Raw genomic sequence first — 24233 nt, 5'->3', positions numbered from 1 at the left:
TTGGGGGTCTCCTTTAAAGGTTTCGATATAAACCAAAGCCTAAATTCTTCCTAATGGATATTTTAATATATCTGATATAAACTGATTCTGTTTTAGAGCTTTGCTATATACATAATAACATATATCTCAAAATAGTAGGAAACCTTGCAATACATTTGAAAAATTGTGTCCAGAAGCCATCCTAAACCTGGTTTTAGAAAACAAAGCCAGTCATTTGAATCAAACATAACAGCAAATAAGTAGCTAGTGCATTGGATGCAGAAACTGGTATCTTGTCGCCTTAGCATATCACAGCTTCCAATGTCTAATGTGAGCTGTTCTTCTCAAATTCAAATGTCTGAAGTCTTCCTGAAGAGGAAGACTAGTGTAGAGTTTCTGCAGCAATACATTCTGGATACAAGCAACCACACTGTATTCTGATAATGTTATAGTTGACATATCAGCCTTGCTTCTGTGGAGTGTGAAGATGGACCTCCAAAAACACCTTCACCTGAGCTGCACTCCAATTCAAGGAATATTTCAGTATGAACCTGGAAATACCTGTGAAGACTCTATCTGATTCTATACAAAACACACTGTATCTTTGTTAGCATCATTCGATTATTTTCTTCTGATGAAAAAGTGGGTATAGAAGCTACTTCATATTGACAGCTGAGGAGAGCATATGGTTTTCCATTTAATTTGTGAACAAATTAATTTCACTGTGAAAAATCCCAGATTGATAACAGAGTTGCCTGAAGTCAGAAAGCTGAGTGTTCATCTATGGATATATAATGAAGAAAAAAAGAAATATCGCAAGCCAATCAAGTTTCACACCTTAGGGAGAATGTTGGTGAAGTTTCTTTTGCTTTCACACTAATAAGTGCTGAGACTGTGCAAGCAAAGGTGTCATTTCTTACCAAACATTCATTTGGCATCTGTCCATTAAGTTCACAATTTACACTATTTCCCAGTGTACTTTTAAAGTTGAAAATTCAGGTAACATTATATTAATGCAGGCAATGATTTAGTATACTTTCTAGAAATAAGATCATAGATTATAGTAGAACTTATTTTATACTAAAATAAAATACTATTTCTATTATGTAAAGAATTATCAATGTGGGAGTACTCTAAGCTAATAAGAATAACTTGTGACAACATCCATTTTTGTAGCTTGGTTCTGCTATCTCAATGTTAAGAAGGTTGAATTTTTTCCACACTGACCTTCAATTCTTTCACTTGTTTCCTGAAATACAGAACAGTACTGATTGTCCACAGATTGTGCCTGTTTCTCTTGCACCAGTATCCACAGGGACTTTTCAGGAGATTACAATCACTTTGAGAAATGCTGCTTTTATAAAGGTAATAAAGTAAATAGACTTTGTAAAAGAAAGAGAAGAAAGAAGTGGAGGTAGATCCTATGTTTGCACCTGAAGTCAGATAATTGAGAATATTAAATTAAGTTAATATATGACATGGGTTTTCCCTTAGCAATAACGCCATAGTCATTCTGAGGACCTTAACAGAAGAACTACAAGTGACTGAGGGTGCTAAGTAGGAAAGAAAGAATATGCTCCATTAAAAGCATTTACTTGAAATTTCTTATATGTAATTCAATGATAGTCATATATGTATTCATAATATTTCAAAAGGTTCATTTGCGGGGAAAATGTACTTCTAAACTTGAAGAATTTTTTTCCTAATATATTACCCAGTGAATTTTGCAGGCATACAGTTCTCACAAGAGAAGTTTGCCATACTGATTTTTGGATATCCGCATGACTAAAAAAAGAGAAATGCAGCTTGTTAAAAGCAGAAAGTAGCAAACCAGGGTGGGCTGCTATGGGTTTGCCCAGGTTCGGGAGAACCTGTAGCTAACATTATGGCCGGTTCGGAGAACTTCCAAATCCCACCCCTGCTTGCCCTATCCACTACATCCCACCTCTCCCCTCCCAGGAGTTTCTATGTGGCCTGTTTTAGATGTGAGGTAATGCAGGGCCCACCCAGAGTCACGGGGAGCGGGAAAAGCAGGCCTCCTGGAAGTTTCAGAAGGCCGGAAACAGGCCCATTTCCAGCCTCTGGAGGTCCTCTAGAGCCTAGGGGAGGCAGTTTTTGTCCTCTCAGAGGCTTGAGGAAAGCCTCCGGAGCCTGGAGAAGGTGAAAATGCCCCCCCTCCGTGGTGCAGGAAGCCAACTAGGCCATGCCCTCCATGGCCAGCCCACCCAGCAACCGGGCAGAGGACCCATTGGTGAAATTTTTAAAGTCCATCCCTGGTGAAAGCTATCCTAGAAACTGAACCAAGATCCAAAATTTTAAAGTTATCATCCTATGTCTTTCAATTAATGAAGGAGAAGATCTCACCTTTTGCCTATCTAAATACTGTTTCATGCTACATTGGGACAATTTTTGATTGGGATCACATGAAAGTGAAGTTTCTAATAATCTGACTGTATATTCTCCCTTTCTTCATTATCTCTTCAAATATTCATGTATTGCTCCTATTTGAGTGATTGCTAAGTAGGAGTAAAAATACAGTGTTATTAATGCACTTTTGAAAAGATCATTTGGTTGTCGGTATGTAGGAAAAGAGGTGTGATATACTGTATATGTTAGATTCAGTACAAACAGAAGGGATTTACAAATATCTAACTACTGGATTTAAAGCTGAAAATTTAAGACATGATAGTGAAACTTTCAATAATTGAAATACATGTTATTTCTTACCTTCCTATGAAACTATTTACAAATATACAGTAAATTGGATTGCTGGTTTGTCTGTCTATTTTTGTCTAATTTTACTGACATCAGCTTTTAACACCATAGGCAGGAATATTTTGTAATTATGAGAACATTTAACTAGGATATTGCATTTATTCAAATATGTATTTCTTCTATTCATATATTTGGGTGGCCCATCTCTGAGCTATGGGAAATTGAATGTATTTTAATTTAAAATATGTAAAATGTTTAGTTATTTCAACAAGATTCCTGGAATTAAGGTGCATAATCATTACTATTATTGCTGTTATAATAAATGATATTCACTAATTGAGTTCAGAACTTAGCTCAATGATTTATCAATGTATAAGAAAATGAATACCTAAAAACCACCCCTTTTCTGTTAGAAAGTATGTAAAATGTTATTATTCTACAGTTTCCTCCTTACATTTTTACTGTTTAGGAAATGCCTTTGGAGTGTCACTTTGAAACTGAAAGTGATAGGATATTTGAAGCTCAGTGGCTAAATGCATCTGCTGTTCAGTGTACTAATGTGTTGGTGAGTTCATGAGTATGATTATTTTAATATTTTTAGAGTTTTCTGCTTATAAATACATGTCACAGACCATACTTTCCACCTAAAATTTCAGTATAGTCTAGTTCCATGAACTATATATGTTCCGTTCCACAGTTGCTCTTTCTAATAGGAACTTCAATTTATCCTGTTTATACACCATACATTTCCAAAGAGGCTTACAACATGCTGATTCAAGAATGATTAAAATTAACAGAAAAAATCAGCTTGCAACAAAAATTAGAACAAATCTGATGCATTCAAATGGTTTCTTCACCCCGAATGTTTTTTTCACGGTCCAGAAACATAATACAAAGAGGATGGTCCATAGGTAGTTTTCACTAACTCAACTGCGGGATCCCTTCATTTCTTTGGTGGTAGAACCTACATCAAGCCTTCTCTCTATGTCTCACCAGACACACAGCTTCAGCTCCGAGAAAGAAGTCTCAGAAGTATACAGGCCCAGTGCAACATAGGCTTTCCAAAGTGATGTCCAGCATCTTAGGTTCCATTCAAAAATTGATTGATAATTAGAGCAATTCCCATAGTGGTAGTGTTATATAAGTGAACTTCAGTATGCTACATGGGCTGCTGCTGAAGGTTTTGAATAATTTTCATAGGCACTCCCCATGTAGAGTATATCGTAGTGGTCTAGGAATTAAGATAAAATCAGTGGTAGGATTCAGCCAGTTCAGGCCAGTTCAGGAAAATCAGTTGTTAAATTGCTGGCTAGCCCCGTCCCTTCCTGCCTCTTCCCTTCCAGGAGTCCTCACATGCCCTGTTTTTGGCTTAGCCAGTACTAGGCCCAACATGGGGCAAAGGGAGGTAGGGCATCCCCTCTATGGCCCATGTTTGCTCCCAGGAGGCTGCAGGGAGGCCTACTAGGCCCTTCCCCCTGTAGCCTGTTTTTGTTCCGGGGGGGGGGTGGTGTAGGAGGCAGAGTGCTGCCTGTCACATCCCCTGGCCATCCCACCATGTCCACGTCCATCCAGCCAGTCATTAGGGCAGCGAACCAGCTTTTAAATTATTTGAATACCACCACTGGAAAAAATGGTGTGGTAGCACCCTCTAGACACAAGGTCCTCTAGAAACATCTCCAATGCATCTCCTGCCCAGCTCCTAACTGGGTATTACTCAGTGGTGGGTTTCAAAATTTTTTAGATCCCCTTCAGTAAATGTGGCCTGCTTTGTGGGAGTGGCTTGCTGGCCATGTGACTGGGTGGGAGTGGCTTGCCAGCCATGTGACCAGGTGGGAGTGGCTTGGCAGCCATGTGACTGGGTGGGCGTGGACAACATGTAAAATGTGGTGAAACTCACTTAACAATGCTCTTGCTTAGCAACCAAAATGTTGTCTCAGAAACTCTGGCATTTGAAGCACGCAAGTCTTAAAGCTGTCAAGTTATAAGACTCTTGCACCCCTAACCCTTTAGAAAAAAACCCCAGAGGTGTTCAAACTTGACAGCTTTAAGACCTGTGGACTTCAACTCCCAGAATTCCTCCTCTTGCTCTTCATCTTGATGAAGTGTGGAATGGGGGGAAGGGAGGGAGCTGGAACCGGTTCTAAACAACACTGTAGATTTGTGAAACCTCTTCTATAGAAGAGGTTAGAACTGGCAGGTACCCACCCCTGGTATTACTTATAAATTGATTATAGTCTCCTAATGTTTCACATAGATGTTAAACAGTAAAAGAAAAATGACAAAGTTCAATGGCAGCAAGAAGTAGAGTGCTTGAGGGTTTGATCTCTTCTCCACCCATCAAGTAGAACTGACCACTAGGGAGTAACTTGCTACCTGAAAATCTTAGTTTCTCTAGTCCATCTATAAGGGACGGATGGAGGGGAAGGGAAGCAGCATTTTATAACTTTCCCTGTGGCTTCCACATTAACTTTCTGGGGAAGCTGGCGGAGAAGATTGCAAATGACGATAACGTGATTATGGGGCACTTGGCAAACAGTTATACGTGCAAACAGGTTGCCAAGGGCCTGAAATACAATCATGTGACCATGGGGATAGGGCAGAGGTTTTAACATCAAGGACAGGTTGTAAGTAATTTTTCCTGAGTCTCATAACTTCAAATAATCATTAAGCAAAGGATCATAAGTCGAAGATTATCTGTATGGTATTTGTTAAGCCCATTCTCCTGGTTTCTTCTGTTGAATATGTGTATCTTGTAATACAGAAATGCCTTCATTGTAAAAACTTAATTTACATGTTTTGGTCTGTTGGTTCAGTAAATGAGGCACTCTCTTCTCTTTTTTTATGCAGCTTCATACCTTCCAGAAAAGACATTTATTTCTGGTAAATCTTCAATTGAAAGGAAGACCTGAAAAATTTATTGACAGTCGACAGATGATGACAGGTTTGACATAATTTTGGTTTGCCTTTCATCACTTTCTAATTTGGGCATTTCATCTATAAAAGGCTTACATGTTTTTCACTAATTGGTCTTTTCATTTTACACTCTCCTGAAATAGGTTAGAGTTTTTAAAGCCAAAAAATGTAGTATTTCAATATACAGAATTCATATCTGTATGCAGATTATCTTGGTTTTTGTTCACAAGTCTTAAGTGGGTTTCATATAGTTGCTAGCAAACTGTGCATATTGATAAAAACAACACTTGCCATTGTATTTAGAATGTATTTTCTCAGTCAGCTTCAGGATATCTGCATATTGTTAAGTTTATGTCAATAAGACATATAGGACAAATGTATTTTGGAATGGAATGGAATTTGTTATTATAGTACAAGCTATGTGGTATCCAATAGTTTAAGGCTGATTTACATTTTACTTTGGGGCTGTTTTTATATTTTGTTTCAAATTGATTGAAGCTTTGATACCACCTTGGTAATTTATGGAGGTGTCGTTTATCTAGCTGAGTTTTGTAATACAATGCCTACTGTACTCCCCAAACATACAGAAATACATTTGGAGAATAAGGAAACAGCCAGGTGCTCAGTGTCTGTGAAAGCTAACAGCAAAACACCAAGGAATGTTCTTCCACAGAGTAGTTACTGCTACTGAAATGACATGATTCCAGCAAATGTACATTTTTTGAAGGAAGCGACCTGGGGCTTACCATATTTATTAAAAACAAGTACAACAAAAAATAAATAATAGGAGAAAGGCTGTCCACAGGAAGTAACTTGGCCCTATGCCATAGATGTCTTTATAGATGATGAACAGGACCTTGAATTTTCACCCAGAAGACTTACTGAAAAATCTTTGATGAGAGACTTTATTCACCCTTATCCACATGCTTATTAACAGGTTTAATAAACTCTAGTAAATTAGTTAGGCAGGATCATGCTTAGTGAAGCCATGTTGGGTATCCTTGAGCATGGGTTGTGTCTCCAGATGTTTGGTAGTATAATTTTAATAGCTGTTTCCACTGTCCTCCCCAGGACAGATGTTAAACTGACAGGCCTAGAATTTCCTGGATTTCCCCCAGGAGCCATTCTTAAAAATTGGACTTACATTTGCCAACTTCCAGTTCTCAACTACAGAGGCCAAAAGTAGAAACAGGTTACATATTTCAGTTAGGAGATCCACAGTCCCAGCTTTAAGGTCCTCAATAACCCTTTGATAGAGACCATCTGGGCCTGGTGATTCAGTTTTGTAATAAGGACTAACACCTGTTCTTGTGTCACCATTACACGATTCAGTTTTTCTGATTCCCTTCCCTTCTTTTTGATAGCAAGTTAGTGAAATGTTCACAACACACTGAGCATTTTAAATAATGTTTGCTATTGAAAAAAATACATTTTTTTCTTCTAACAATGCTGTAGTGCAGAGTTGATTCTCATGCAGTGGTCTAGAATTTTAAAAACAGCACAGTGTGACAGAGTGAATGCTTAAGTACTAAATTATGTCGTAGAAGGGAGAAGTGCCAAGAATTACTGGGAAAGCTTTAGGATTACAGCAGAAAACTCTTGTACAAACTCTTATTCTTATGTCAGATTTTAAATGTTATGTTGCTGGAAAGGGGGAGGGATCATGTATGTTTCAATTTTAGCATATGTTATCTGGTTTTTTTCAGTGGAGATTTATAATTGTGCAATTGGAAGTGCTGATTGCTCTCAGTGCCTTGGGAGAGAAGATCTTGGTCATCAGTGCATTTGGAGCGAGATCACTTCTAACTGCAGACTAAATACTGAAGCCTCCCAGATCCCAGCCATGTGTCCTCCTCCTGAAATTAGGAAGGTAAAACTTGAGTCATATTCACTGTATTTCAGCTCTGAGCAGTGGTGGGATTCAATTTTTTTTTTACTATCAGTTCTGTGGGCGTGGCTTGGTAGACATGGCATGGCTTGGTGGGATGGCTTGGTGGGCTTGGCAGGGGAAGGATACTGTAAAATCTCCATTCCAACCACACTCCAGGAGAAGGTTACTACAAAATCCTCATTTCCTCCCAATCAGCTGGGACTCAGGAGGCAGAGAATAGATGGGGGCGGGGCAAGTCAGAGGTGGTATTTACCAGTTCTCTAAACTGTTCCAAATTTCCGCTACCGGTTCTCCAGATCTGGTCAGAATCTGCTGAATACCACCTCTGGCTCTGAGGTTTTAAAGTAAAAGACAAAGAGTGGAGAGTCTATCTTTGGGCAGAATTGAGAAACCTACTGTCATGAATGGAGGATGAAGCAGGAATCTGAATTTTGATCTTTGTAATAGATATGTTAAGCTAGCTTTAAATGATAGATGAATGATGATGTAAACATAATATATTTTATAAGAAAGGAAAATCATGGAACACAGTTTTCAAATGAGATGTCTCCTGAAGCCTGAGATGGGAATCTAAGCATTTTTATAACTGGATTAAAAAGTGTGTTTCTGGGGAAGTTTATGGGAATTATGCTCATTAATTTTAGGGAAACTATATGTCATTCCTTCCACTTTAAATGATCCAGATTCATTAAAGTTGTATGGCATTATACCAATTCAAATCTTCCAAACATTAGCTTTCATCCAGGAAAAGATGAAGCAACCATAAATTTCCTATTTTTATGGGTGTAACAATTAAAACTTTAAAAAATAAATAAAGAGCCATATTACTTGAAACAAAAAAAAATGTGTTCATGCAAGATCAATTGACAACATGTAAATATATTTTGTCCAGGAGATAATGTATAAACATATAAAGAGGGGGTCAAGCTATATTCTCCAAAGCACCGGAGCTAGGACAAGAAGTAATGGGTGGAAAATAATCAAGGAGAGAAGCAACTTAGAATTGAGGAGAAATTTCCTGACAGTTAGAACAATTACCGGTAATCAGTGGAACAACTTGCCTCCAGAAGTTGTGAATTCTCCAATACTGGACATATTTAAGAAGAGATTTGATAACCATTTGTCTGAAATGGTATAGAGCTTTCTGCCTAAGTTCGACTAGAAGATCTCCACGGTGCCTTCCAACTCTGTTATTCTATTCTATATAGAACCATAGTGTTGAAAGAAGCCACTGAATCTAACCTTGTGCTTAGTATGAGACTCCAAATTAAAGGATTCTATTAAGGTGCGTTTCTTTGTTCCATTTCAACACTTCCAAGAAAGAAGAGTCTTTTGCTTTCTGGGTAATTAGTTGCATCTCACATCGTTCTTACTTTTAGGACTTTTTTTTAACACCCAGTCAGAATTTGCTTTCCTGTATCTATTATTGTAGTCATACGCTCTGGAATGGGAAAGGACAGGACCTTCTTCTACTTGATACCTTTTCAGTCTAAACCAGGAGTGTCAAACTCGCGGCATCCCATTGTCATCACATGACATATTGTCACTTCCCTCCCTTTGCTAAATCAGGGGTTAATGTGGCCAGCGCATGATGCATCCAGCCTGTGGGCCACGAGTTTGACACCCCTGGTCTAAACAGTCAGTTCCTTCAATTTCTCTTAATAGATTTTGGTTTCCTGATCATTCTTGTTACACTTCTCTGCAATACGCTGTTCCAATACCATGGAATAGCGCCTACTGCTATAATGGAACCATCCCCGCTGGCCAGGCTGCGAAAATTGGGGAAAGGTTGGGGACCGCTGCTCTATGCAAAACTACTTGCTCTATTCAATATGTCGACTGGTCAAAGCAGATTAAAATGGAACAATGATGATTTGGAAATAATACTGAGATGTGGCTAAAAATTAAGTAACTAACTTTGTTTGTTTGTTTGTATTACATATAGATAACACCCATCTCACTCTCATTTGCAGCCCTATCATACTGTTACCTTATGTTTTGTTTCCAATTTACCACTAAGATCTTTTTCCCCCAAGTATCTTTATCAGCCAGGTAATCATCATTCCCTTTCAACATCCTTTCAACATCTTTAGTACCTTGTTTATCAGCACTTTTGAGTTAATTTAGTCTTGCTTTGTGAGCGACAGTAGCTATTTCTTTTAACTCCACCATGCTCTTATCAGGAGATTCGGGCAACAAATGTATTGCTTCCATTGAAGTTTTTAATTGGTTTCAATCATGAAAAAGATCATTTAAAATAAGCAATTCCAAATTAGCCACTTTCTCTGTCTCTGCTATCTTTAATGATACAGGAATAAAAATAGCTTTGCAATTTTTTTTCAGTAATGTCTTCTTCAGCTTTTCTAACAGCCTATTCTTCTCTACCTATTGAAAACAGTAGAGGTGATTATCTTCCCTTGAGTCTCACCTGGAACCCATAATTCACCAATAACTGCTTTCACTTAAAAATTAAACTTTCTGCTACACAGTTAGGTTATATTGCAGGCCAAAATAAGAAGCTAGCCTCCAAGACTGATTTGGAACCCGAAGTCATGATTCAGAAACTAAATTTACTTTATGATGCATTAGCTTTTTAGTACTCAATGGCACATAGAACAAAAAAAAATTGTGGGTAACCCTACATGCCCATGCTCACCAGAGCAATTCCTTATTTTACACTTGAAGTCCAAAAGAAGAAAAAGCAGAAAGGAGATAAAAACAACAACACATACATGTTCAGCAAGTTGCACCATCAAGTATCCACAGGAATGTGAACAGCATGCATAACTATCTTATCCAATCTCTTCTGTTTATACTATTTGCATAGTTATTGACTTGTAATGTTCTTCTTTCCTTTAATTATATTTATCTATGAGCTGAAAGGATGGGTAAAAATGATACTTGAGTGCCCAGATTATCGTGCTTTCTCTGAAAGTTTTCAAAAATCTCAGGTAATACAGGTAGTCTTCGACTTACGAACACAATTGAGCCCCAAAATTCTATTGCTAATGTGAGATGTTTGTTAAGTGAGTTTTGCTTCATTTTAACGCCTCTCTTACCATTGTTGTTAAGTGAATCACTGCAGTTGTTAAGTCAGTAACATGGTTGTTAAGTGAATCCACTTCCCCATTGTCTTTGCTTGTAAGAAGGTTATAAAAGGTCACTGATGTGACCTTGGAACACTGCAGCCGTCATAAATATGAAGCAGTGGCTAAGCAAGTGAACGTTGATGACATGGCCATAGGGATGCTACAATGGTTGTAAGTTTGAAAAATGGTCAGAAGTCACTTTTTCAGTGCCGTTGCAACTTTGAACTAGTCACTAAATGAACCATTATAAATCGAGGACTACTTGTATGGTAATAGATGCTTCTTTGAAATGTCATTTATATGTACTGAAAGGAAAGGATTCCTTCCTAAACTTGCATTTGCTGCAAATACATGCCTAGTTGTCTTCAAGAAAAACAGGCTGCAGATTTTGCAGATCATGTTGCAGCATCCTAATCATTCATCTACGCTTTTGCTTCTTAGTGTGGCAATACTTGAAAAGATTTCATTTAATTTCCATATTTTCACATTGCCAAGTAATTTTTTTTAACTTTAAAGGAAAATCTGATTATGCTTTTCCATGCTGGAGTTCTAATCACTTGTCCTTGTTAGTTCGTTCTTTGGGCTAATTCCCTAGAATCTGGCTGCCTTATATTCCTCTTACTACAGTCTCTGATTATTCCTCCAGAAGCACTCACTCCTCATTCTATTTTTTTAACATTGGAAAGAGAAGCATGTGGCTCCAACTATTTGGTGCTTTTCAGAATTTGTCAGTATAGATTAGCCATGATGACTGCAACAAATTATAGCTTCCATTCATCGAAATGGTTACTGTACAACTTTATGCATGTCTGTATGTGAATAAATGTTCTTTAGGTTGTTTTTCTTTTTGGCTTTTCTTCTTTTGTAATTTTTCGTAGTTTTTCTTTGGTTTTTGTATTTAGTTTAAAAAAAAAAAAGAATCAGCCGCTCCATCACCCATGATAAGTAATTAGGAAGTTGCAGAACACACACTCACTTTGCAATCAGCAATTATTCAGGACATGAGTTTTCCAACCCTCATAGTTCACCATGCATCCTTCAGATCAAGTAGCCTCTTTCTTTTCTTCTTGTTGAATTCACACGTCACATTCCTTGTTAGCTATGGTATGATGAATGTGTGGCACGATCAATATTCTCATCTGTATCAGTAGCTCATCTTTGTGAGCTACTTTTTGAGCATGTAGAACTGGTAACATACACAGTATCTGTCTCTAATTAAAATCTGCAAAGACAATACAGGTAGTTCCCGACTTACGATCACAATTGAGCTCAAAACATCTGTTGCTAAGCAAGACGTTAGTTAAGTGAGTTTTGCCCCATTTTATAATTTTTCTTGCCACCTTTGTTAAGTGACTCACTGCAGCTGCCAAATTAGTCACCCAGTTGTTAAGCGAATCTGGCTTCCCTGTTAACTTTGCTTGTCAGAAAGTTGCAAAAAGTTAGTGGCCCCGGGACATTGCAACAGGCATAAGTACAAGTCTGTTGCCAAGCGTCTGAATTTTGATCATGTGACCTGGAAAATGCTGCAAGCATTCATTACGTGTGAAAAACTTTTTTCAGTGCTGTTGCAATTTCAAATAGTCACTAAGTAAACTGTTGTAAGTCACGGACTAATTGTATACAGTTTATTTAGTAATCTTTATATAGGAAACTAGCTGCATATTAAAGAATTCTAAAGGACAAAGTAGTTAAGTCAGAAAAAGCTAATCAACCCAGGGAACTTAAGAGTTGGTAGGTTCCTCATCTGTTCAAAATCAAGTAGCTAATTTATTACTAATATGTAAAGTATGTTTCCATTTCTTTGGTCTAACAATGCAGAGGAAATGCTAATGAGGCCAACTCAATTCCACTGTACAGTGTAGGAAACTGAGCCTCTTGCTCTCTGCCAAAAGCAACTAGTGAAAACAAATCATCAGCATTAGCGTTATTAGGCTAGGATGCTATTTCCTTACAGATGCTATATATTCCATTTCAAAAATAAACAAGGGTTTTTTTTTTAGTGTCTCTAGAGTAGTCCTGAGAGGAAGAAGACGAGGACAACTGTAGCCCTATTGGAGCAGTGAAGTCAGGAACATTATCAGCTTTAAGCAGCTTGGAGGAAGAAAACGCCTCCACTAATGACCTTCTGCCCTGGCTGACATCATGTTATGTTGGCAGCAGTTAGAGGGAAAGGCAAGCTGTAGGCTTTGTAACTGAACTTCCAGGAAGGAAGGAAGGCTGCTGTTTCTTTGCGGTTCCTTTATAGTTGGTTTTATAGATTTGTCACAAAAGGACAAAGAACCTACAATTCTCTAATTGTAGGTTATTAAGGTAACTCAGACATCCTGTGAAATCAGTGACTTTGGTTCATGGAAAAAAAAACAAGTGATGACAAATGAAATCTCCCCTGAGATTTGGTATTATTGTAAGATACCATTGCAGCTTCTGACCGTCACACTTGCAAAATGGATAATTCCATGGCAGATAATTCCATGGCAGATGTTAGGGAATGACAGTACTGACTCAATTGTGAATAATCTTCTCCCAAATTATTTTATTGATCATAGTAGAATTGTAGAAGCTCGGTTGTACAGGTTTTGTTTCCACCCAAAAATGTTACACTTTATCTACATTTTTCATTGGCTAATCTCATTGCTTTTAACATTCTTTTCACACTATTATGAAATTATGGTTTAGCGCAATGAAGTAAAATAAAGGAGTCTCTGGGGGTTTTACTCTGCTAGTTGTATGCCAACTTTAGGGAACAGTGCTCATCTCTGTTTCATTAAGCCACTGAGCCAGCACTGTCCAAAGATGTTTCTGCGGTCATGTCACCATAACATCATGCCACAGCTCAAAGTATATGGCAAAACACAGAACACTGTTACCTTCCCACCAAAGTAATACCTATTTATCTACTCTCGTTTACATGCTTTCAAACTGCTAGCCTGGCAGTAGCTGAGGCAGGTGGCAGGAGCTCACTCCCTCATTGATGCTAGGACTTGAACCGGCAGAGTATAGACCTTTTCTGACATCTTTTAAGCCACTGAGCCACCACACCTCTAGTAGGATGACTGGTAGTCTAAAATTAAGCCATAAAAGTTTAAATGATATATGAATGTTGATGATACGGTTTGTTTGTTTGTTTGTTTGTTTGTTTGTTTGTTTGTTAGAGTGAATAAAAAAAATCCCCCCTTTGTCTTCAGTTGTTTTCATTAAGTTTCCTTTGAACTTGCAGATTGAGCCTCTGGATGGACCCTTGGAAGGAGGAACTCAACTTACGATTCGAGGGAGAAATCTTGGCCGTAGATTCAGTGATGTTATTAATGCTGTCAAGATAGGAAATGTGAAATGCTCACCACTTCAGGACAGATATATAGTCTCCGAGGAGTGAGTAATTCAAGCTAAATTATTTTGAAATCAAGCAGATGGGAAGGGTTTATTTTCTTCTTTTCAGCTGATTGATCCTTTCTTGCTTCAGGGTTCAGGTACAATATGTGATAGCTTTGGCATATGATTGCATAGAGGATTGCATGAATTTGTTAATATGTAAATTGATAACAGAATATTCAGTTCTTAACTTCTGTTACTACTAACTGCTACTATTTGCTTACTGACCCAGTGAATGAAACCGTCTGGTACAAACAACCAGACTTGCACTTGAAGAATTCTATTACCTGTTCTATTGTGGAAATGTTCTCAGACTAATGGTTTGCACTTGAGTGAGACTAGATAAGGTTCAACTTCATTCAAGAGGGATTGGATTTCACCTCACACCCACATAGGGAATTCTAAACTAAGTCCTCACTTGACACCTCCCCCTTTATATCCTAGAATTCAAGTTCTTTCTTTAAGCTATATATTATTGTTCTGATTGAAAAAAATACATTTCATGGGTTTTTTAAAATGCAAGGATAATGTAAGGAAGGAAATAACTTTTTATATGAAATAGTACCTCACTGACAAGCTTAAATTGTCTTTAGTTAGCTGTCTTTGTGTAACAAAGGACTATAATCCACAAAATTCAGAGCTTCCTCGGAACTTAGGGTGACAAGTGTAATAACACTTATGCAGCTGCTTCCCATGTTGTCATAGTTTAGAAACTATTTCTGCAGTTCTATCATTTTTCCCCCTAGCTTTACATCCACATACTTTTTGCAGTTGTCTTCATTATTGAAACTAGACAGGCTTCACAGAGACCAGCTAAGGTGACTTGTCTACATACTGCTTTGAAATGAAATCATCCATATAGGAAAAATGCTATTTTATTTTGTAAATGGAATACTCACTCAAGAATCAAGGTTAAAACGTTTAGCAAATAAGCAATCTAGAATTACTGACTTGTTCTGTTACTATAACTACATTTAACTTTGAAAGGTGCACAGATTAGTATTGTCCCTGATACATTTTCTACTTCTGGGTATTTATAAATTAAAGCATCTTTACGCATGACTTTGGCCCTTTCATTTTCTGGCCAAGTTTTAAAACTTTCTCCATCATAGCCACTGTTGCAGCTTTTTCTTCAGTATAAAATCTTTTCAGAGCAATAATGTTGATCAGAAATGACATTCGTTCTCTCTCGTGTGCAAGAGAAAGGGACATTTCCCAACATTTATATGCAAGGTACTGTTTATCCTACAGAAATTATTCCTATGTCTCTGTTTTGCAACTTGTATGACAGAATAAAGTTGAATACAGGACATCTATGATGGATGGGAATGTGGTGAATGTCCCAATAGCTTCCATTTTCAGCTTTAAAAAATCTCTCCCCTTTCCCAACCCCCTTATGTATGCATTCACCACAATAATATTATTGTTTTACAATAGCAATCACGTAGTGAAAAACAAAAATCCTTGCTGTATCTAGTAATAGCAATATTGAGGTTATTGAAGTTATCCAAAACACAATGTAGTTCCAGGAAAAATTCTTCATGTAGATGAAAAATGCATAAACAGCACATTGGACAAAGGACTAATGAAAAAGTTATGCTCAATTAATTAAAGCAGTGCAGTGGTTTTTGGTGCAGACATTCTTTACATTTCAAATCCTATTCCAAGCAGAAGCTAGCAGCACGTTTAAATCATGAAGTTTCTTTTTAAAAGTATTTTTTAAATTTGCAAAATAGAGAAAAAAAATGAGAAAAACCTAATAGATCAAAAAGCAAAACAACCCACAAAAACCAGCAAAAAATAAAATAAACAACAAGATTATATAATATATCAATCAAAAATGATTCAGGACATGCTTGAAAGATATCACCAAACTTTGACCAAACAGAATAATATTAATCATTCTGCTACATCCATAGTTCATGAATTGAGAGCAAGTACATATCAGCCGAATCAAGATGTTAAATATGGAGTGACCTGGTTTTTCCAGACAATCAGGAAAAATCAGATGAATTCAGATTTGTTTGTATATAATTCAAAGTACATTCATGTGATCATGTTCACATCTACATGATCTAGGCATATTAAGAAATATAAAGTCCATAAACCATCACAGGGCAATAATGGGAGTACCTGGACACTTATTACTATTTGTTAAAAAAAAATGTTTTGTTTTTTTAGTCAACTGTACATTTCCAGAATGAACTATAATGGCCAGATTTTCACAAGTCTGTAATTATAAGAATTGGTAACAGAATTTCAAAAATATCTTCAAAAGTATGAATGACAAACAGCTGAAATGGGCATACAGATTCTGACTTTAATCTGATTTGGGTGGAATTGTCCATTTCTAACTACCCTGTTTTGCATAGATTGCTATATATAATTTCAGATTGTTGCATTGCTTCAGAATTATCAAGGATAATAAAGAATTTGTAGCAGAATAATATTATGTGACTTACTGTTTGTTCAATAAGAAATGTTCATGAGGCCCTCATTGGGCATGGAGGCATTCTTGGAAATAAAAATAATGTAATATGCCAGTTTTTTAAAAACGTAAATGCTCTTTAAAAATAAAATAAAAACAATACTCAAAGAGACATAAGTTCATATTTTGTCTATCCTTGACATATTTTGTAGTCTGGTCACCCTTCTTATTTTTCAGTCAAAAATCTCTTTTTTTACACAGAATTGTTTGCTGGACTGGAGAAGCAACAGAAGAATTTTCTGATGTGGTGACAGTTAATGTGAGCAAAGAAGGGAAATCCAAGGAGCGATTTTCTTATATAGTACGTAATTTCTGCTAACTGAATTCTTAATCATGAATTGTTATAAGGAAAAATTGTGATTTCCAGTGATAAGCACAAACAAATGTCAAATATATCATTAATTAATAAAGACATATTAAAATTTAAATATGCCTTATCCACTGATTACTTGAGAATTAAAGAGGCTATCTAAATCTCCTGTGTCACAAAGATAACCAGATCTACCTACTTTTACAGTGATACCCTAAACATGCACATTACACTAAAATGATAAAATTATCCTATTCAATGTAAAGTATGTCTTTTTTGATAGATCTGTGAGTTTTGTTGTTATTTTTCCCATCAAGCAGAAAGTAGCTTTTGGAAAAGCAATTTAAATTAGGTGGAAGGAATTGACAGGATAATTGGGGGGGGGGGTGTTAAAGATTTGGTTCTACTAAAATGATATTAGCATAGATATCATATGGAAGGAAAAACTCACAATTAGATTCCATCTTTTTGTAAACATATGGTCACAAATAGTACTTTTGGTTACCTTTTTAATGAAGGTAACTCTCATCCAGTTCATTGTGTCAGATTCAGGTGGGACCAAAATGAAAAGACAGGCTATTTTAAGGACAACTGTTTCCAAATGTTTTACATTACTCTTGTAAGTAATGTAACAATGATATCATTTAACAGCAGTTTCTATACCGTGTACTACTAAATCAGTGTGATTGATTTCCAAGTAATAACTTAAAATTATTTTCCCTAAATATCCCTATGATATTTTTAACATTTTTGGTTTGTCGTTGGGGAATGATAATAGGACTTGTCACAAGCAATTTAAACATTACATTTCTGAACTGAGATCTCACTACAAACTAGGAAACCAGTGTATTTTGTTGACATTCTTCTTTTTTGTCTTTTTAGCTCCCAGTAGTGAAATCTATGTTTCCATCTGTTGGACCAAAAGCTGGAGGTACCAAAGTAACTATCACAGGAAATAATCTCAGTATAGGATCCAAGCTTCAGGTTTTGCTTAATACTACAAAAGAATGCAGAGACATCAGGTAAATATTGTCCAGAATGAAACATGATGTAGCTGTAAAGATTAGAAATTATATTTTTCATAACAGAAAACTAATTGAATAAGAAAGTTTTCTAAGAAATATGTTTTCCAAAGTATAAATTGGGTTTTCAGTTGAACCAATAAATATTGGCCTTCTATATAAATTTATCATTACTTATATTAATTTTCCAATGTTTAAAGGATATACTTTTAATGGATAGCCTAGACTTGGTATTAGTGCTATATTAGAGCTATATATATATATATATATATATATATATATATATATATATATATATATATATATATATATATATATATATATATATATATATATATATATATATATATATATATATATATATATATATATATATATATATATATATGTATATTGCTTCCCTTTCACCTTTCAGTTCCACTCCAGGAGCCTTCCAGGCAGTCGCTTACACGACACCATTTTGTGTTACATTTTTGCTGATAAATAAATGAAAGGAGACTAGTATAGATCTATTTCAAGCTATTTAGCTCTCATCAGCTAGCCATAACCTTGCTGGGATTCGGACTTCGGCTTTTTTTTACATATTAAGCAGTTGTATTAACTTCTAAGCCACAAGCAATATGCTCCTTCCCAAAGCACACCAGGTGCTTTGACAAAAGAAAAAACACTTAATCATTCTCCTGGCTCAGCTGTTAAGGGAGGAGAGCTTGTGGCTTATAAATATTAGGAACACAGGCTAAGATGCTGAGCTTGTCGATCAAAAGGTCAGCAGTTCAGTGATTCGAATCCCTAGTGCTGCATAATGGGGTGAACTCCCGTTACTTGTTCCAGCTTCTGCCAACCTAGGAGTTCAAAAGCACATAAAAAATGCAAGTAGAAAAATAGGGACCACCTTTGGTGGGAAGGTAACAGTGTTCCGTGCGCCTATATGAATTTATTTATTTATTCATTCATTTAATTGATATGCCACCCATCTCACAATCAAGTAACTCTGGGCAGACTTCAATGAATAGCAAGCACCCAACAATCCAACCCTGAGATAGATATATTCTTTAGCATTCTTCCTTTTTTTGTCACAATTTCATAAGCCATTGTTAGTTGTAAACCTTCAAATAAATACCATGCATCATAGATTCTCACTGTAGAAGTGGGCATGTCCATGAGTTATATTCAGAAATATTTATCTTTTCTTTATAGTCGCACTGATACCACCATCATTTGTACCATGCCAAGTATGGAAACTATTACCCACGTGGTTGTTTGTGTACAATTTGAAGACAAGTCTTGCATTGGTTCTAATAACTTTCAATATGAGAAAAATCCAAGTATAACAGATATCAACCCCAAAAAGAGTCCAATCAGGTAAGATATCTTTCTCTGTGAGATGTTGCAGAAGTGGTCAAGAATAAGTCTAGTGCATTCCTGGAAGTTGTGTATATTATTCTGAAGTTCAGATCATAGGGAAGAGGCAACTTCCATGCCTGTTTTATCCAAGGGCAAATAATTTTGTCTGGTATAGAGACAAGGGCCTGACATGCTAGTCCAAAAGCAACCACTGTTTTCAATCCCATGGGGCAATTTCCAGTCTCTTGGAATGATAGCAGAGGAAGTCCTCAGGCTTTCTGATGATTCGTTCTAAGTACATCAAAGCAGAGGCTGACCCCCATTTTACCTTCTCTTTTGCTTCCTGGCAAAAAGTTGTCCCCATATACCCATTCTTCACTGAAATTTCAGTAAATTTTGTACAATAAGGATTGTTGGAATCCAGTCACTGATGGGGCACAGCACCAAATTCATGAAGCAGTGAGGCAAAAGATGACCTACAGTCCTGGTATAGTGGCTCATTGAAGGTGTCAAGTAACACCTGGTGCAGAACAGGGCCTGGTTTCTCAGGAATATCTTGCTCCCACGATGGTCTTCAAGAATTTTTTTTCTCTACCCAGGTGTCTGGGAAATAGTTCAGTCACCCAAAACACTGTCAGGGCATGAAATTCAGATCTAGAACCTAACCTATACCTAAAATGTTATAGACAATATTGGTTCAACTTCTGAAAAAAGTTACGTTATGTTTTATTAACCATTTTTATGGAAGGAATTATTTTTACCCCCATCCCCCTTTGCCCAATATGCTGTATTCATTCAACATAGTTGGAAAGATTTCCTGTGAAAAGTACCATTGATGAGTTAAGCACTTGTTCACTTTTAACCCAGTTTCAACTAAGAGTACCAACTCCAAGTAATAAGAAAAAAATGTTAATTTTATATGCTTCAAATCATATAAAAACTTCAGGCAAATCCATATAAAATAGTATTATTTTATTGGTCCTCATGTCTTATATAGGTTTCATATTTTTATTAAGAAACTAGCATGTTTGCTCTTAAAATACATTGCCTTTGATGTCATTTCTTCTTCAAGGCCTCCGGGCTCCTGTTCCTTTCTGAATGTCTATGAATTCATTCCCTTCTTAATACTTATTTAAGTATAAAAGTGTAATGTGAATAAAGAAACGAGCAAGTATACCTCAAGACCATGTCACTCAGAGTGTGCCTATAAGGCCAAGGCTCCTGATCTTTAGTAGTTCTTTAAAGGGAATTTTGACTTTTAATTACAGAGACCAAATTTTAACATGCGTGAAAAATCTTTGAAAGTTAGCAGTGATGACACTTCCCGTTCTCACTGCTTGATGTAAAATTATATTAATTGTTTTATTCTGTGGATCAAGAGAAGTAGCTCAAAAATGTATGTCAGCCGCTGTAAAATGTAACAGCTTATGCTTGGCAAAAATGTATATTTAAAATTGAGATAAATATAATGCTAAATGATATTGTACCAACGGCACTGGTACAGCAGTCCAATCAAAAACTCAATCAAAGAAATGGTTAGGAATGATCACCATATTACACTTTCCATTTGTTTCGCTGTTTTTCCTTGTTATGGTGCTATAGTTTTGTTTCACAATTATCTAACAAAGTAGAGTTTTTCTTCAAAGAAGCCGTATTCCCCCAAACCTTTACGCTGAAATGGTATGAGCGACAAAAAATTTCTGAAAATAGATAGAGCACAGCGTATTAGGGCTTAGAGAAGCTTAAATGATTTGTGAAGTCCTGTATGGGATATTCTGGTTTGAGTATTTTTGAGACTAGATAGATGTATTGTTATATTCTGATTTCCTAATGATCCATTGTAGTTAAAGCAGACGGGATATGAAGTGTGTGAAATAATAAAAATTTGGATGCAAGAGAAAGCCCAGATAAAGGTTTTTGGTAACCAGTGGTGATAGGCCATTCCCCTGTTGTGCTCTCAACACCAGTGGCATGTTCTAGGGTCATTTCATTATTTCCTTCAATAGAATCTGCAGAGAAGGTGCCACATTTAGCTGTCTAAAGGCATCTTTTAAAGGGAAAAGTATTCAAACTTATTGTTTACTCATAAGCAGCTGCTACTAGAGGTTTTGCTTTGGAAACAAGACAAAAACAAATGTTCAGCAGTGAAATGTTTCTTGATTAATTGATAATCTTATGTTCCAGTGGCCTCTTGAATACTCCTGGATGCTAAACGGTATCACTGTTTTTCTTGGCCTCAGTCTGATGTTAGCAAATGTCTAGAAGCAAATCATTCTCCCCTTGTGATTTGGCTAGAGAGGAGCAGAGAAACCTAATATGTATTTCTGAGACCTGGTTGGGTGAAGACAAGAGTAGTCATTGTAAAGATTTCCCAGGAGTTTTTCGGGACCTTCAAAAGCCTCTGCTCCAGAAAATGAGGAGCATGTTAATAAGACTATAGGAAATCATAAGTACCGTATTTTTTGGACTATAAGACCCATTCCCCCCCAAAAAAGTGGGTGCAAATGTCTGTGTGTTTTATAGAGCGAATACTGCGGAGAAGAGGTTGGTGCTGCACTGATCAGCTGTTCTAGGCAGTGGGGATTGCCGCTGTCGCCCATTCACGGTGATTGGTGACGAATGGGCTGTGGCGGTAAATGGACTGCAGTGAATGGGCCATGGTGGTGGTGAGCGGGCTGTGGCAGCGGCAAAAGGGCTGCAGAGGCAGAGGCAGATTTTTTTTTCTTGTTTTCCTCCTCTAAAGCTAATGTGTGTCTTATAGTCCAGAACGTCTTATAGTCCAAAAATATGGTATTTGATACAAACATGATTATGAAGAAATGATGAAGTGTGTGCTGTAACATCATAACCCAATACCTGACCTTTTGTATTTGCCTCCAGATACAAATATGTAATCCATGTGGCTTGAACTCTTTTCATTTTATTTTTGTATATATGGGAAAGACATGTCTTGGTTACATATAAATCTTAAATACAGTCTATTTATACTTGCAAAGTATATGGATAAAACAATCCATGTGTTCTATATGAAGTATTGCATCAAGTTAATAAAATATTATATAGTGATGTCCATCAAAAATCTTATTCTTCTACTTAAACAGCAGAAGGTTGTCAAGTCTTTCTAAAAGGAGGGGATTATTGTTGTCAAGTGAATGTTGTGACAAAGATTTAGGGACAAATGTAGATTTCTATGGCTTTGAAATTAAGTCTTATTTTTTCATATTATAGGTACTGGGAAAATGTACATATTTCATAAACTTAATATTTATTCTATAATAAAGAATTACTATTAGGCCTGTGCAAATTTATTTTATATAATTTACTTATGACGATTATATATCCCATTTATAGTAAAAAAAAAAACCTTCAATTTTTCATCTAATCCCTTACCTTTCTGTTTACCTTTATTCTGATTTAATAGCGGCGGCAGAACCATCACTGTGGAAGGAAATGGATTTTTGATGGCTCAGAGTATGTCAATGGTTGTTCGTGCTGTTGGAAAAGAACAAATGGTAAGTCTTCACCAGTGAAGAGTAAGGAGCAAAATGTGTAGAAATGAAAAACAAAAACTTTGTCTAAGCACCTGAAAATATTTACACAGTAAGTACAGAAGCCTCAGTTTTACTTTCTGTTTTTATAGACAACTTTACTGTCGCATTGCTAAGCAATTTATGATTCCACATGTATCTTTTATCATGACATTTCAGTAAGTCTTCAGAAAGCAATGAAATGTGCCAGGGTGTATATTTGAGCTGGTACCTTCCTTTGCCATCAGCGTCACTGTTTTGTTTGTTAAGAGATTCAAAATATATGTGTGAATTGATCTTAAAGGCTAATGAGATATGTTTTTGGAGACACTGGTTTTACCACCCATAGCCATTATTTTTCTATTTATAAAAGGTTTGAATTATAAAGTTTTAAGTTCGTGGGAACTTAATTCCAATGGGAATTGGGGAGGGGAGATCTTGCTTAAAATTACTATTGCATAGTCCTTTTTTTCTGAGGGTAATTTATGCTCATGTTCAGAGGTCGGGTTTTTTTTTGCTGTCAGCTGTATGAAATAAATATAAAATCAAATGCTATGCATATTTTCTCTACTCTAGTTATCCTCATGTATAGTAAGTTAGGCTAAAAGAGAATGAGCTGTTTGGTGGGTGGTGAATGCTGTTTCCTCATTAGAGAAAATTCTGAAAAAGGCAAGTTTTAGCATTGGGTGCTTTCTTTTCATTTATATCCTATGGACTAGAATTTTTGGATTGAGCTATATGGCTTCTGCCATTATAATATTTATGATTCTGATCAGTGCTTCTTCCCTTTTTCATTTTCATATATTATGAACAAAGAAATGCAATTTAAGTTTTTGCAGAATTGAATTCTGTTTCTGTTTTTTCCGGTCAATATTTTTTTGTTTTTTTGTTTATTTGTATGCCGCCCTTTTCCCTGAGGGGACTCAGGGCGGCTCACAATCAAAAGGAAGGGGGGGGACAGAGTTTTACATATAAGACAGTACATAATTAAAACGCAACATTCATACCATTCGGGCGGGTTACAATTTTTAGCCCCAGGCCTGACGGGATAGCCAGATTCTAAGGGCTGTGCGGAAGGTCTGGAGGGTGGTGAGAGTACGAAGCTCCACGGGGAGATCGTTCCATTGGGTCGGGGCTACCACCGAGAAGGCTCTCCTCCACGTGGTGGCCAGTCGGCATTGGCCTGCGGATGGAACTCGGAGGAGGCCTAAATGATGAGATCTAATGGGTAGTGTGGAGGTGATCGGCAGAAGGCGGTCTCTCAAGTACCCAGATCCACTACCATGAAGGGCTTTATAGGTGGCAAGTAGCACCTTGAAGCGTATCCGGAGATCGACAGGTAGCCAGCGCAGCTTGCGGAGGATAGGTGTTATGTGGGTGAAGCGAGGTGCACCCACAATCGCTCGCGCGGCTGCATTCTGGACTAGCTGAAGTCGCCGAATACTCCTCAAGGGCAGCCCCATGTAGAGCACATTGCATTTTTAAGTATTCAGGAATACTGGAGGTCTTTGTTTCTGTTTATCTAACATCTCTTACTTTCTTTCTTCTGTAAACCCCAAATTTGCTTTTTCAAAAGGCAACTGGAT

General features: G+C 36.8%; 1 protein-coding gene across 1 annotated transcript in view; it reads left to right on the top strand.

The window, feature by feature from the left end:
• Nucleotides 1–24233, top strand: part of PLXND1 (plexin D1) — a 169923-nt gene that overhangs the window by 75729 nt on the left and 69961 nt on the right. The window contains exons 9-17 of the mRNA XM_087708935.1: nucleotides 1240–1344; nucleotides 3164–3259; nucleotides 5542–5635; nucleotides 7314–7477; nucleotides 13805–13956; nucleotides 16646–16745; nucleotides 17637–17776; nucleotides 18974–19138; nucleotides 22542–22632. Coding sequence (XP_087565061.1) covers nucleotides 1240–1344; nucleotides 3164–3259; nucleotides 5542–5635; nucleotides 7314–7477; nucleotides 13805–13956; nucleotides 16646–16745; nucleotides 17637–17776; nucleotides 18974–19138; nucleotides 22542–22632 — 1107 coding nt within the window. The remainder of the gene's footprint in view (nucleotides 1–1239; nucleotides 1345–3163; nucleotides 3260–5541; nucleotides 5636–7313; nucleotides 7478–13804; nucleotides 13957–16645; nucleotides 16746–17636; nucleotides 17777–18973; nucleotides 19139–22541; nucleotides 22633–24233) is intronic.

This window comes from Thamnophis sirtalis, unplaced genomic scaffold (assembly GCF_051295495.1).
Source record: "Thamnophis sirtalis isolate CommonGarterSnake01/CBP01778 unplaced genomic scaffold, rThaSir2_p1.2 scaffold_3, whole genome shotgun sequence".
Taxonomy (NCBI): domain Eukaryota; kingdom Metazoa; phylum Chordata; class Lepidosauria; order Squamata; family Natricidae; genus Thamnophis; species Thamnophis sirtalis.
This window is presented reverse-complemented; position numbering and strand designations above follow the sequence as displayed.